The 17,042-nt window shown below is 26.4% G+C and overlaps 1 protein-coding gene across 2 annotated transcripts; it reads left to right on the plus strand.

Moving 5' to 3' along the window:
- The first annotated feature begins 4,773 nt into the window (after positions 1 to 4,773).
- Positions 4,774 to 14,174, plus strand: Osi2 (DUF1676 domain-containing protein Osi2). 2 transcript variants are annotated; one of them, XM_088191836.1, is made up of 7 exons: positions 4,774 to 4,829; positions 9,627 to 9,828; positions 9,905 to 10,080; positions 10,960 to 11,106; positions 11,342 to 11,475; positions 11,604 to 11,747; positions 13,431 to 14,174. In XM_088191836.1, the coding sequence occupies exons 2-7, from the start codon at positions 9,670 to 9,672 to the stop codon at positions 13,742 to 13,744; spliced, it is 1,074 nt and encodes a 357-aa protein (XP_088047962.1). In that variant the 5' UTR covers positions 4,774 to 4,829; positions 9,627 to 9,669; the 3' UTR covers positions 13,745 to 14,174. The 2 variants fall into 2 exon arrangements, with proteins under 2 accessions (XP_088047962.1, XP_088047961.1); XM_088191835.1 differs by lacking the exon at positions 4,774 to 4,829 and adding an exon at positions 6,751 to 6,896.
- Positions 14,175 to 17,042: the final 2,868 nt, after the last annotated feature.

Below are 17,042 nucleotides of genomic sequence, written 5' to 3' on the forward strand. Positions count from 1 at the left end.
CAATGAAATGTATATTTTGTGTTAATATTTATTTATTTATTTATTTATTTATTTAAAGAACGTTTTTGTTAATTTATTATGGAAATAAACACTTATTTAAAAATATATCGATTATTATTTTATCAGGGATTTTCATTTAAAATGTAAGATTTTTACTTAGCAATCATTTAATAAGATAAATTTGATCCTTGGTATAGAAAGGTTTTTAATATGAGTTTAATAAAATTCACTTAGAGATATTATTAAAATAAATTAAATTAAATTTTCACGAAATAATATTTTCGTTATATAATCATTACGATTTTCTTTCGTTCAAGTACTACTTATTATATCGTGCAAAAATTAAAATTTGTATTATTATTCAACGGTGCCGTCATAAGTTAAATACTTTCTAAATTGTGAGTAAGCATTTCAAATATAAGCATCATATCCAAATATAATATAATAATATGTGCAATATAATAAAAAATATATTATAATGGATAAAATATATTTGGTTAGCTGGATTTTCATATCTAAAATTTAATATGCTTTTCTGAGGTATCAATATTTTTTATATTACCTCCTTAAAAATACAATAATACTCTTTAATTCTATTTATGAGATTCATAAGAAAATTCGCACACATAAGGATATTAGCACGTTTGTTTCATAACACACTCAGAGTTACATCAGAGCGAATTTACCCGTGACTAAGTTAGTTAATAATGATCTTAGTACGTGTTCGACCAAGATCCGGCTTTTACAACCTTATCCGCTTGGAAGTTGTGGTTCCCAAACTTTAAAATTAAATAAAAACATTGTGTATAAGACTGCGTAAAAGTTATTCGGAGAAAGTATTTTTCCATGTTAGGTACGATCGCATTGAACCGAAAAATGATCCTTTTCACGGTGACAATTTGCTTTAATGACGGAATATAGTGTTTTAAGAATTTCACTAAAAGTGGCGTTGACTTAAAGAGTTTTTACATTATAATATGTGAGTATGAGATAGCGTGACGAATTTAACGGTAAATAACACAAAGCATCCTAACCTAAATAAACAAAACATCTTAGTAAATAATATTACGTTGGAATATCATATAGATAAAATTGTAGCTAAAATATATAGTATTTCAAATATTTTTAAGTATACTAAACTAATGTATTTATGATTATATTTAATATAATATCGTAATATTGCAATTCATGTTCAATTTTATCAATTCAGTGAGACAGAAAAATCCAATTTTCTCCACACGTCAAAAAGATTATCTTTGGTCATAAAATAACTAATCATATATATTTCACATTAATCTGTTTTATTAATTGGTGAAATACAAAGCAACATATAAAATTTTGTACATATGTTGTGTTGTTTTTACAAATTGATAGAATATGTTCGTATGAACATCTTTATATTATTATGATAATTATATAATAATATATAACACTTGAAAAACTTTGAAAAGATTCTGCACAAGAGATTTACTCGATCGTTGACTTTCACTCTCGAACTAAATAAAACCACAGTGGCGTATTTTCCAATTGTTAAACTCTTTGTAATTGTACAAATTTTCTCATGAATGAAATGTTATGCAATAGAATGGGGATTTTCCGTATTGTAGTATTAAACAGCGGATATGCATATTTTATATTTATATATTGTAGAATACATATAATATTGTATTAGTTTAAAATATTTAATATATAGTATTAACTTAAAATATTTTTGTAATATTTATCATTTATTATATACAGGACTGCCGAGAATTGTTTGCAAATTATTGTTGACTTATTGTTGACTCAAGTATTCAACGAATGTAAATTAATGGCAGTAAATTGAAATATTTTATCTAAAAATTCAAATCGAATACCCAAGGAAGAAGCAAAGAAATTACGAAAATTTATAGCAAAATAAATAGATAATACATTAAGTTTTATGTAGTTGTTCATAAAAAAAATCTAGAAAAAACACTCTAAAATCTATCACAAAAATATTTTTAAAAATATGTCATTTCAGTAAAATCATATTGGAATTCATTTTCACCAGTAAATATATATTTTTATCAGTGAAAGTATAAATTATCTGGCAGGGGCTAGTAAAATAATATAATTTCAACATTCTTATCATTATTTATTTACATCCAATGTTAATGTTGCAGTGAATGTGTATTTTTTTAGAAAGGTTATATTTACACTAGTAAAGTTTAAATACATATTTCCCAGTAGTTATATATTTTTATTAGCGAAAATATAATTTAACTGATGAGCGCTTATATGCTGCACTAAAATATTTATGAAACTGAATTTGCTCGTTGCGAAACGTCCATTTACCATTTGCAGACCCAAGCCTAACCTAACGAAAGTTCTGAAACTAATTATAGTTTTATATCTTTTATTAGGTTAGGTAAGTCAAAAATACAAACTAAGGCAACTCATCTTTCAGAGGAAAATAAGCGGAAGAATGAGTAGAAATAGACATCACATCTCACATATTGTTCTATAGTTTGTCTGCATTTCGATATTACACTATGTTTTAAAAAGATGATACCTATCCTTACAGATATTTATATGAACTTATAATATAAAAGGGCTGATCAAAGTATATTCAAACCAAATTTTGGTCAATATGAAGGCGAAAAAACAATTATCATTTCTCAGAAGTCAAAAATTCACGCCAAAAGCAATGAAATCTCTTCACTGCGACGGCGACGGCACGATTTTATTGCTTTTGACGTGGATTTTTGACTTCTGAGAAAGGATAATTGTTTTTTATGCACTTCTTTTGGTAAAATTCGGTTTATATGTGCTTATACAATTATTATGTACAGAGATCTCTGATAAGTACAACGATATATTTTATTTCATCTAATCAAAGCTTTATTTGAAACATGCCAACATATGTATGTATAACACATAGTAAATACATATATTAAACACTATAGACTCAAAACAGTTCCAAAACGTCTCCTTAAAAATATCTCCTTAAAAATAATGAGAGAAATGGCAATCATAACAACGCCATAGCTCTTTTCAAAATATAATAACAATATAAATATTCAGACTTTAAAAAAAAAAAATTAATACCATTGCATAAAAAATACTATGATAGAAATAATTCATAATAAAACAAAGTAAAAATCTATATTTATTATATTATTATAGTATTTTTTATATATTAAAATTAAAAAATAATATTTATAATTTTACACCATGTGATACATTTTTAATTTTTTAATATATACATAAAGAACAATAAGTCGTTTTAAAAAAATTAAAAAAATATCAATTGTAATTTTTTGTAAGCTTTTTAAAAGTATAACTACTTTTTATATAATATTCCATTTTAAAATATTTAAGATTATATGTAACGCAATATTTTTCTATAGGAATATATTATATTATTACTTTAAATTTATATTATATATCTAATTATATATTAAATGATTTTTTCACGTAGCTATACTAATTGCTTTCTTGTAAATTTAATAATTTATTTGACCATATATTGTCGATAAGAAAAAAAATATTTACAATAGTACATTAATGGGTAGATCACAATGCATCCACCAACTGCCAGTATCTTGATAAAAAATAATTATATTAAGATGATTAATTAGTTGAATAGTCGTCCTTATTAAAGAGTTGTCTGGTATGATCATAATCTTGCATACAATCTATTAAACACTACTCAGAAACACTGGTAATTAGATGATATTTTACCTACCAGCACCGTCGACGCGACTCGAGTGAATCATATCCCAGCATACCTTGTAGACATTTTATAGAAAATTGTATTATTTGGTAACCAGACCAAAGAAGCATGGTCAGAGATATCGCGCATTATGTAATTATACAAGACACACAGTGACATTACAAGACACATATTAACACCTTAGAGAATGCAAATGTTTTATATATGCAAATGAATCTGTATTTCATTTGAAATATTCCACCTGGATCGGTTCAATTGAATACATTGTTCTTCATAGGATATTTTTAATACTATATGGTTATCTATTAGTGAATAATCACACACATAGATTTTTAGATATGCCCAGTGAAATATATTTTCAGAACTATTTCAATATTATGAATTGATAATATGTGTTGTGTAGTTTGCGATTTAAAAGTAATTATATCTCACAATTCAACTTCCCTAGTAATATTACTATTTAATTGCTACAAAAGTAGGTAGTTCCTTTTATCTAAGACTCCGCACTTGGCGCCTCGCTTATGACTGTGGCCATCCGACTCCTAAAAAACGCTGACATTCCATAAAAACCTGTTTAATGTCAGCTATGAGGAGCTGGTCCGGTTCGTATCTTTTAATTTTAATATTTTATGATTTTTTGTTTACATTTATATGTATTATTTTACTTATATATATTTTTTTGGAATTAAAATATTATAATTATTGTTTTCGATTATCGTGACGCATTGTGGTATGGTTAGACAATAATAATATATGAATATAAAGTATTAAAAAACAATATAACTTTAAAATAAACTGTATATTACATTTATAATGAAAATGCTCAGCTTTGTATGTTTGTTAGAAAAGTAATTTAAATGTATTATTTATTTAATATGACGAGGGTATAAAATAAATGTCCTACATATTAACGACAAAAAATAAATATTACACATTATATTGCACCGACGTTTGGGTATTTTTGATTGTATCATAATATCAAGAAACCATTGCGACAGTTTCGCACTTCGAGGGGACCGACAGAAGATCAAAGTCACCATCCATGGAGTATATAAAGAATCAGTGAAAGTGTTTCCAAAACAGTCTCGTTCTGGAGGAGGTGGCGGTGAAAGCTTCTCCAGTCCTCTCTGAGGTGAGTGAACTTAGGGATGAGATCATCGATGACATTATAATATAATATATATGTATATACACACATGTAAATAATATTGATACTTTAATGATATTTAAATTTTGGGTCACTTTTAGAATCAACTAAAATTTGTATCTTTAATCTTTCATATTATAATAAATCGTTTCTCAAATTAACGGTACCGTTAAGTTGCCATTTTTTAAATTTGCAACTCATTATTTAATAAATCGCTAAAGTGGCACACTATATTATATATACAGTGAATGTGTGAATTAAATACAAATCGAGTTTTTATAAAAAGATTTATATGTTATGATTGCTATAATCAAAAATAATTTAACGTGCAATATGATTAGATAAAATAAATAGCTTCATTGTTTTATGTATACATTTAAAAATCGTATCTTGATGATAAATCAATCGTAAACGATTTCACCTATGTGTCCAGTGTTCATTTTCTAATTGCAAAGAAAAATAATGCAACTCTAAGCTTCATATAACACATTTTATTATACAATGCATACGTTACGTTATGATACTAAATTTTGAATCAATTGCTTATAATCTGTCTTGGAGGCAAATGATATTAATTATAAATTAGAAAAAAATAATATACTTTTATTATTCTTTAATGTATCAAAAATGTATTTTTATTATAATATTTTTTTTGTTAATATTGGCAATGGATGCCATCGCGATCTTACTTTAATGTGAGCGTCTGACTTTTTATTTTCGAATACTTATTTCTGATATAAAATACTATGATCTGTTTCTTTATCTGATTTTAGTAAAATTATTAGTTAAGAAACATTCCATTGGATTGTAAAGTGGATTATTTTAATTACTGACTTGAAAAGAATCTGATGACTTTCACCGTTTACGATTTTAACGATGGGTTTTAATTTTATATTATTGGAGAGCCAGAGTAAATGTTTGTTTACGTTTCGTAAATAAAATTAATTCTGATATATTTTAGTTGATTTCCCACTTCGTAATATATTAATTTAAGTTAAATAAAAATATATGTAATATATCCGCGATTGGTTTAATACTATAAACACTCGAAAAAATAGTTGTATCGTTAGCATTTAACGATTTTAATTAATTAAATGTATTATTTGTAGTAACACGTATTCGATTTAAGCAAAGTAAGAGAAATTAACTGTAAGATTTTTTATTATTTTGGCAAAAAGCAGTGATGAATTTTACCTAGAGTTTTATTATTATGATTTTATAACAATTATTTTACAATCAACGTGTGTTTAATTTTGCACTATTTTTATTCTTCAGCGTAAATTTTTTTTATTGATTTTTAAGCTTAAGCTTGAAACTAAAAAATGTATTCGAATTAATTTTACAAATTTAGGAATATATCAATATTTTTTAAATTAAAATATGTGTCATACATAGATTATTTTTATGTACTTGCCGTAATTTTCCCAAAAAGTCCTAATACAATTTCTTGCTAATTAAATTATAATGCTTTGTCACATCTTATTAATTAAAGTATATAAAATATGGCGTAGTATTTTAATTATAGATGTACATATACTTTATAAAATATAGGTAAACATATATGCTAATTTTGAATGTACCAGTTTTAATCAAAACTACTGTTGTTACGTAACTCACATCTAGATGTTACGAAACAAAAAATGTGTATTAATTAATTATGCTAAATAACTACCTCTTTTACTATATATATATTTTTAATCAAAAGCTTTTAAACATTTCCAAAAGCGTTCACTGGGTAAAAATATAATCATATTTTCATGAACTAAGGTAAAAAATACAAAATCCTTCGCAAAAATGTTCATTTATTTTTATCGTATGCGTATATACCCAAACCCGAGTTACGACGCTATACCTCCGCACCAGACAAGATTTTCATTCATCTTTTTGCCGGTGCCGATGTACAGTTAGTAACAGCGTTGTGTTGTGGTTACGTTGTTAGTCTGCGTACGTGTAGAACCGAGTTCGGATCCTGTCACTTCTAACGGACCACACTGTCAACTCACACCTGTTAAAGTATCATTGACAGCAGGATTACCAACCAACACATTAGAGGTATTATATACGGATTAGGAGCGTTGGTTTAATTCAGAAATCCGTCGGTTTAATTCATAGTTTTATGTATTATTTACCACTTGAAATACTCGACTGTCAAATCAAGTACTTCTAACATAATTCTAAATAAATGTAGATAATAAACAAGCTTATCTGAAAATAGCGCATAAAACTGACCGCAAGAGAAATATATACTGCTCTAATCATAGTTAAGCTATTATTAATAATTTATTTTTCATTCATAACAAAATTGATAAAATAAAGTTTTTTTATACTGACAGTAGATTTACATAACATACATATGTACCCTTAATAACATAATGTCACAATTTATATAAAATACAACAAATATTTTCGAATACACTATAATTTAATCTAATATTATTATTTTGTAAATTATAAAACGTATTATAAATTTATAGTTTCTCGAACTCATATTTTTTTATTCATTTTATAAGCAAAAAGGAACATATGTTAGATTCAATCAGGCATAAAATTTGCGTAGGAGGAGATAAGTATATATATTTAGAAGTTGAGAGTGCTCGCTTATTGCGCCTTTTCTCCTAATGCTTCTTCCTAGCGTTTCGACCTTGAATATTGGGATCATATTATAGAATTTCATTTAGTTTTGTCATCATATAATTTGATTTCTATTATCATCTTTTTATTTTGATTTTAGGATTGCTACGATCCTTTGAAAAAATTGTTAAAATTACTAACTATAATTGTTTACAAACGATACTCGTGTAATAAAAAAACGAGCAGGTAATAATATGCATTTATTTTTAATATTTTATATTACAGTCTTGTACGTGGTATACTGTGCTACTTTAATACAAAAGCATATACGTGATCCCTGTCACGTGTTATCGAAGTATACAAAAAGTTTGTGCGTGGCCAGAAATGCAATCATACGAACAATTTGTTGTACATACTGCTAATAAACTTTACTTATTAGTTAATTAATCAATAATTAAAATCGCACTTTTATGAGTGATATTTTTTAATAACTACATAATTAATATAACACATTAGCTTATTGATTATTGTAAAAAACAACAACATTAAAATTAAACTTTTTTGACGTTTTATTACTCAAAAAATGATATTAGATATAAAAAATATGTAATAATTGTTAATATTGTTAATATGTATGTAAAACGTCGTTACTGTTATTTTAGAAATATTTTTTTGTTAATATCTAAGCACGTTTATTATGACATAACTCTGTGTAAAGTCCCCATACATTTTTTCAATCTGTCGATTAGCAAATTTTTTGAGAAATGAGAATTTACTGTTACTGTTATTTAAAATAATGTTATTTTTTATTTATTTTCATTATTTATTTATTTTCTGATACTTCACTATGCACAATATTTATATTGCTAGTATTATTACTATAATACCCATAATATTTTTTAAGCATATGCTCCATAAAGCATATGTTTTATAGTTCCAAGATGTTTATTATGAAACATTGTAATAATTTGTTATTAAATTATTAACTACTATAACAATGTAAATACAAATAAATAAATTTCACATTTATTTATACTCTTTACTACATGGTTAAAATATTAATTGTCAAAATTCAGATGCTTGTGGTTCAAAACATAACAGACATTTTATTTTGGCCGTTGATACCTGAGTATGTTTTTTATAAAATATGTATGTGTACATATTCTGCCATAAAAAAATGCGCCTCAAAAGTTACGATATCATAATTTTGTACCAAGTGAATAATTTATACGAAATAACATGTTATATGAATATCTTTAAAAATAATTAGTCAATTATGGCCACTAAAAACATTTGTGAAGTAAAAGATGATTTATTAGATATCTTCAAATGGCAAAGATAGTTTTAAAAACTTTGAACGGAAAAGTACGATATCAAGTATAGTCCTGGATGAGAAAGACCAGCAAAAATAGTCGTAGTAACAGTGCACATAAATTAGATTGGGAAGGCTTGGGGACAATCGAGCAAGGAAAGCAAGTCGGCTCGTATCCTCATATTCATCTTGAAGCTAGTTGTCTTAACTAAATCATTTGCTAAGCAGATATGTGAAATGGATATTGTACGACAAAAATAATTGTAGAAGACTGTGGTTATTTATATGCAATTTAACAAATTATACCTGGAAGTCCAGGTTCATTGTAAAAATGGTTATTTTATTATGGCGGGATTGTAAAAAACTCTTAAACCGATCAACTGGTTCATTGTGTATAAGGAAGTTAAAAAAGGCCTGCACTTGTCATCATAAATCGAATAGTGTGGCGAAATTATATTTTAAATCAAAGACTCCATAATTTTTTGCTTAAGAAATTAAAAAAAAAGACCGAGAGGTTTAAGACAGTTATATCTTAAGAAGCAATAAAATAACAATAAATATATTTTTGCTTTATTAAAAAACGAGGTTCATTTTTAGATTACCTAATATTGAATATTTTTATTAAAGCATATATTCACAGATTATTTAATAAACATATACATATATAATACTTACACTTTTCAATTCAGAATGTGATTACGTTTGTATATAAAACTAGCTATGTTTGTTAACGTTGAATGTGTTTTTTTAATTATTGTTGTATAATACGTCATGTTTTTCATTATATCTGTTGTATGAAAAAGTAAATATAGGAATGCATAGAACCGTATACGTTCGACTGTTGGCAAATTAACTAAAAAGAGAAAATAAATAAAACAATAACGAATATTATTTTTTAGATACAGAGCTTTATTAACTGGGGTTGTAAGAATCATTTGCAATATGATTTCTGGAGCAAAGTGGATGCTCTTGGCACTGGCGGCGTCTATGGCGGCTATACAATCCCATGGACAGAATAGCATAAGGTTGCCAGATCAATTGCCAACATCTGCTCTCAACGACATTCAACAACAATCTTCAGAGACTGAAGGTCGCAATGGGGTTGGTATATTTGTTTTTAGATTCAACAAAAAAAAATATAATATTTATTTATTACAATTTAATTTATAATTTACAGGATACTAGACAAGGAAGAGGATTTTTGTTGGATCTAGTTGGGCTAGGCACAGGGTCGGACCAAGACCCTTATATTGCTAAAACTAATCATGCTTGCATAAGCGGAGATCTGGCTGAATGTTTTAAGTCGCAGGCATTGAATTATTTCAACGAGTTTTTCTCGAAAGATTCATACAGGTTTGAAACTAGTTATTTTATTTATTATATAAATATCTAAATGTATAAAATGTATGTGCTTAAAAATATACATATATAGAGGTATTTATAACTTGAACTATATTCAATATTTAGTAGTAGTATACACGTTTTTTATTTAGTATTATTTAATATTATTTTTTATTTAATATTATTTTTTATTTTGGCATAGATTTTTAATTACTCATTATTAAAAAAAATAATTTGTGAATTACTATTTTCATAAGTTGACACTACTTAATTTTAATTTTGAATTCAAATATAACTAATAAGTAATATCATATAAATTTATATTTTTCTTAAAATTATTATATGTAATTTATTAATAAAACAATTAGGGAATATATTTTATTTAACTATTTAAAATTAAATATAAAAAAATTTTCGATACTCTATTTATATATATAATATATGTTATTAGTCGTATTGGTCAAACTTTAGAGCTTTAAAGCAATTTCAAATAAATATGTTTTTCAACTAGAATAAACTATTTTATTTGCTATAAAATTCGGTACTACTATTATTTTCAATTTATTTTATAAAAAATAGCTCTATCTATTTTTTCAAAGGTCAATAAAGGATAAAAAACACGAGTAATATTTTTCTTTACTTGCTCAATGGCTTACTTGTTATTTGTAAACATAGAAATATAATGTAATTTTAATAATAAATATATTTGAAACAACGTTGGTAAATTGGTTAATATAACATTTGTATTAAAAATTACTTTGCTGATTTTTCAGTTATATTCCTATATGTTTAAAATATATTACCATCTGTTAAAAAAAAATTAATAATTTGCTAGGTTTAAAAATAAAATATTTACACATATGTAAGTTATCCAGTTTGTTTTAATTTCAGTCTTTCACAAAATGCATATATAGTGAGAATGCCAGAAAATCAACTGCGGTCTTTATCCAACGAGCCTTTTGAATATTCAACACAACCAAGATCTGAGGACTCTGAATGGGATGGTCTAGTAAAGTTTGCATTGCGAAAAGTAGAAAGGTATTTATTTATTTAAATTATAAAATAATTCATTGTTATATGGAGTATATTTTATATATGTATTTACGATTTAAACGCAAATTGTCAAACTTAGTTAAAGGGTTTCTGAATTGCAAAATGGCAAAGGCTAATGAACCGAATAAGATGAATTCGAAATGACTTGCTAGATTCGGCCATTTTTCACGTCATATGCTAGAAAAAACAGCTCAAATTAAACCCACAATTTTCTTTTCAGGTTTTTAAAGTCGTCAGCCTTTGAGATTGACGTTGACCCCGAGGCCAGTGAAGGTGGAAGGTATTCTCCTAGATTTATCAACGAGATAGCCGAAGAGATTGACGTCCTGGAAGACAAGAAAGCTCCGCTTTTCAGTGAGTATCTCTCGGGGGCGTAAAGCTCGATTTACGAGTGTTATACATCGCATTTAATGGCTCGCCCCGCCGTTGATTAAATTAAATTTAAATTAATATTTGACGTTCTATCACTTTTAAATTTGCAGAGAGGAATAAACTGAAGAAGCTCTTTATACCGATGTTGTTAATTTTGAAACTTTTCAAACTTAAGCTGCTTTTGTTCTTGCCGTTGATACTCGGTCTAGCGAGCTTTAAGAAGCTGCTCGGATTTTTGGCCTTACTTATACCCGGTTGGTATGGTTATATATTTTTTTTGACGGAGTGCTCCCATAAGTATCGTTATTCGCAAGCTAAAATATAATTCCATGATTTCATCTTGATTGTATGTATATATATATATGTATTTATACAATAGTAAATATGCACTTATTTAATTACTCTTGAAAACATTAATATATAATATATAATATAGACTCAAAAATAAGCAATCATAATTAAAGCACATTTAATTTTTTTTTCACTCTAAATATATTAAATATACTATTACACAAACCCACACCTTCATAAAAAGTTTAATCAGAACTACTCTTAATTTATTTTTTAATTTTTATTAGAAACTCTATTTTTTATTGAACAGTAACTAATTATTTTATTATTTAAGCATTGATTTTTATATTTGACAAATTCTGCAACTCATCCATTAAATATATAGTTATACATTTTTAAATATAAAATTTAGCTAAATAATTAATTATATTATTATTGTTTCATATTTTAAACAATTTCTATTATATAATTATTCTAGCATTGTTTTAATTTGTGCATTAAAAATAAATAATCATACATTTAGCTTATTTGTATTTAGTGCAAGTACATTGCTAATGGACCAATTTTAATACCAAACTAATATGTGTTATATAAACTAGCGACTTTTAATATTTTATTAAATATCCCCTATAAAGCTTTTTATAAATGATTATTGATACTTGCAGTTTAAATTAGCGTTGTATCGTAGTTTTACATTATGTTTATTATGGAAAGAATTTAATCATATTATAAATATATTATAAATCTTTATTGCTTATTTTTCTACAGAACTGAGCTTTTTAATAAAATTGTAGATTTTCTTTTACAAAATTTAAGGAAAACCAAAACATTTTATAATGAATCATATAAATAATGATAATAAATAGAAATAACTTGGACATTAATTGTTCTTAGGCAAATCATCGCTAATTTAATATATATCTAAAAAGATATTACTGTTTTATTGCTTATAACTACTTTATACACATTAATTGCTATATTTTATGTATAATAATAAGGTAAAAATCTGATTCGTTTTCGATCGATTAAAATATAAACCAGCCTGATAAAGTCCAAGATTTTTTTTATACATATTTAATTAAGTTTGTATTCATTGAAGAATATTACGTTTTTTTACAAAGCCTATAATTTCAGTTTTCCAATCATATGGCGTAATTTTCATGTTACATATACTTTTATTGTGAAATATAGGATTTTGGAGGTTTTAAGCCGCCATAGTGCTGCTAAAATATTATCGGTCTCTTGCGATTTATTGCTTCTCAATATATTTAATGCTATTGTCACTTGTTCTGTGCACACTGGTAGATGGCTACATCGTTACTCATACTCCTCTTCAACGTTCACGACATTGCCTCCGTTTAACATTTCGATACATGTAGTACAGGGATAAATAACTTAGATTAGAAAATTTAAATATATGTATATATTCTTAACAGTATATTGTATAATTAATATAAATATTGAATTATTTATCATACGTCATTAATAATCTACATAAAACCCATTCACTCGGTTAACACAAACATATTATGTGTTTTATGCAAATTCATGTATACATAGAAGTTTGTCTTATAACGGGCGATTATCATACACGCGATAATATAACATTATTTTATTTATATATATATTTTTTTATTTACAATTAGGAATCATTGGCTATTTCAAACTGTGCAAACCGAATCTCCACTCATCGTTCGGAGGCTTTGGAGGCGGCGGTGGTGATTATTTTTCAAATGGACCCCAATATTCACCCGCAGGCGTAGGCATTCATAGTTACGGAAGCTCGTACAACAATTACGGAAATGCTCAGCAAAACGGTTACTATGGCAGAGTACAACAAGGACCTTCGAGCGGCGGGGTGGCTTTTAGGGACGAAGGCCATAACGCCCAGGACCTCGCCTATCAAGGCTGGGAATATAGGAACAATAATAAAGACATCAAGTCAGACGCTTCGGCGTAATAGAATTATTTATTTATTAGATTTTTTATACAAAATATTAGATAAACGCAAAGTGCTGCTCAAAAAAATAGTATGCAATTTGGGAGAATTGTAATTATACATGTGCCTTTAAAAAGCTAGAGCTAGTCACAAACCTTCGTAGTTTAATATGTAAACGTGGAATGCAACGTACTCTTATGTGTCTTTTAGTTTATAAAGTGAATATATGTGTTTTCTGGGGAAAAGTCTGACACAATACTCATGCCTTTATTTGGTAACAAAATGGTGATGTATCTAATATAGTTTCATTTGTATATACACCCAGCTATAATAGCGTTATATAGCTCAATAGAATCATAAGTAAAAATAATATCAACGTACATGACAATAACATCTAGAATCACAGTATATTTTCAGGCTTTACTAGGTTTACACAAGATAATGATGAAAAGGAGAAATTTAAATTTGTTTAAATTAAAAATCATGCAAAAATCGTATTAAATTCCAGATGTATCATAAATTTAAAATCCGATGATTTGTTTGCTTTTGTCAATCTGATTGCTATACTTGTGTCTATCTGACGATTTAAGCCATTCTTAGATTATTGTTTGTCATTGCAAAGGGAATAAGAATACGAAATGCTTTTCCACGCAGTTGTTGAAACATAGTTATACATCAAGCCTATCTGAAACTTTGCTTTAAAGTTGCAATTTAAAAGCTTGATTTATCCGCAATTAAGTAATATATTGTGGTTCTATAACTCTTTATCATCAGAAAAAAAGGATTTTTTTCTTGAAATTTTTAAGCCTCCAATGAACAAATATTCATCAAACGATTCTGACAGTATTGTTAATCGAGTTATGATTTTTTACTTTTTTAATGTATTCAAAGCTCTCTAAAACTGCTTTTGTCAATCATCTGATGGTAAAGAATTCGAATTTAATTTAATTTTTTGAATCTAGGTTATTTCATAGGAGTCAAAATTAAATAAAAAAAATATTTCAGCAAATATTTCTGTAAGCATTACATTTATGCTCTACTCTTTTTCATCAATGCAGCATAGTTAAATATATTTCCATAACCAATAACTTTGCTATAGCAATCCTGTTTGATTATCACATTATTTACAGTTGTGAACCATATTTCTTTACAGAGCCATGAAAAATATAACTAAATAATGTCATGAGTTCACACAGTTAATATTCTCTGGAATAACTTTATTTGACATCTAAGATATCTTAGTCTAAAATATCATTAATTAATTCAATAATAATATATAAATTTGCTAGTTGTCGCATCCTAAGAATATGAAAACATAATTCGAAAATATATATATATAAATATATATATTTATCAATCATATTATAAACATATTGAAAAAGTCTATATTACAAGTGTGATAGCTTGTTTTAATGGTTAGCTAAGTTTTACACCTGTATGTTATGATTAAAGTTAAGCGTTTTTGTAAAATATATATTTATCTTTTCTAATACATATTGCTATATGTATTGTTTTTAAACAATATTAAAATGAGATTTATTTATTTTTATGACGCTTACCTCGCGTGTTCGCCATTTTATTGTTAAGTAAAATGTATATTAAATTTAAAAAAATGTATATAAATCGTATTTTATATTAAAAATCATGTACTTTAAATTTGTGTATATAATAGAATGTATTTATTTTTAAGTAATAAATAAACATTTTTCAACTTCAACATTAAATTTAATTGCGACCCTTCGCACAATGTCGCCTAAAAAGTTTATTAAAAGTTATATCACTTTTGGCTCTAATGAAATAAAAAGCGAAATGTCTGGAGCGATATTTTTTAATTTTCAACCCAGTGCCAAACATACCTATAGATATAATACATTTTGAATCATGAAAATAAATTAATATTGTTTATCTTTCTAACTAATAAATATACCACTTCACCGATAATCTATGTTATTAAATGAATCTAATAACATAAATATATAAAACACACAACTTATCGCAATTTACTTGGCATGATACGAATGATACGTCTTAAATGTATAAACTGCAAATGGAATGTGGTTCCTTATACTACTATTGCAACTAGTATAGCGGTTAGTGGAATAGGTGATACTGGCGATTTCCTATGGTTATATAGGGTTCTCGAATGGGTCACATATAACATACAGGGTGGCCACAAAGATGATATTTATTACAAAAAAAATCATATGTGCGATCATTATGACAAGCGTACATTTAAGGGCATACTTAATCTGGTCTAATTTAACTTGGATATGTGTGGATTTAAACTTAATGCAGGCAAGTAAGCTGGCTTTGAACTCAAAAGGGTTAGATTATATATACATATACACGAAAGGGGCTTAATAATTGCTTATCATGAAATTAACTTTATTTATTTAAAATTATTTTTAATAGGACTTTAATTATAAGTTGTAAAAATAACTGTAACAGACACATTCACTATCTGATAATGAAATCAAAACTTTGCTTAATCCAATTTATATCCGCTCATCTCTTCAATCTGAATTGAACGATGGTTGGGTAAATGCGTTTAAAAATAGCTTTATAGAAGCTGTATTACCGGGATTCACCCGAGGGTATCTAATATTATTTATAATAAATCAGATGTAAATGCGAATTTATTTGTTGTAATATATGTATATGATACAATACGTACGTTCCAAAGTAAAAATAAAAATACTGCGAAAAGCTTTTTATTATTTTATTATTGAGCATAAATAGATCTCTTTATGGTTTAAGTTATATAACAACATTTTATAGGTACAGTTAGGCATTGAGTTTTATTCTTAGTTTTTGATAGTTTTAATATATATTTAATACAGTATATTTAGATACATTTTAGGACAAGTTATTGTAGTTTTATTAATATAGTTACAGTCCCTCAAGTATTTATATCCAAATATAAATTGATTGCACAAATTTTCATGACCGGAATATTTGTTAAGTAATTTAAAAATGATTTTCAATTTCCACTAGAATCATGCTTTGGTATCGTACAGTTGAAAAATAGTACTTGGTAGTCTTATCTACCTAAATAAAATATATATTATATACAATACAATGAAGAATGCCCATTATCCGTTCTGGAAGTACATTTATAGCGATATATAGACCGAAAGAAAACTTTTTTTATATATGTAAATAGTGATGATGATTACACCAGCAAATGGTCCATGGATTTGCATAATGTGTTTACTACTAATGCAATTCGGTAAGTTTAAAGTGTCTGGCAAAATAAAAATAGACAAATTACTAAGTTGGAATGACTTTATGTCACACACCCTACCGGCTTTGAGATTTG

This window comes from Plectrocnemia conspersa, unplaced genomic scaffold (assembly GCF_051122295.1).
Source record: "Plectrocnemia conspersa isolate PC_06_02 unplaced genomic scaffold, ASM5112229v1 ptg000009l, whole genome shotgun sequence".
Lineage (NCBI taxonomy): Eukaryota > Metazoa > Arthropoda > Insecta > Trichoptera > Polycentropodidae > Plectrocnemia > Plectrocnemia conspersa.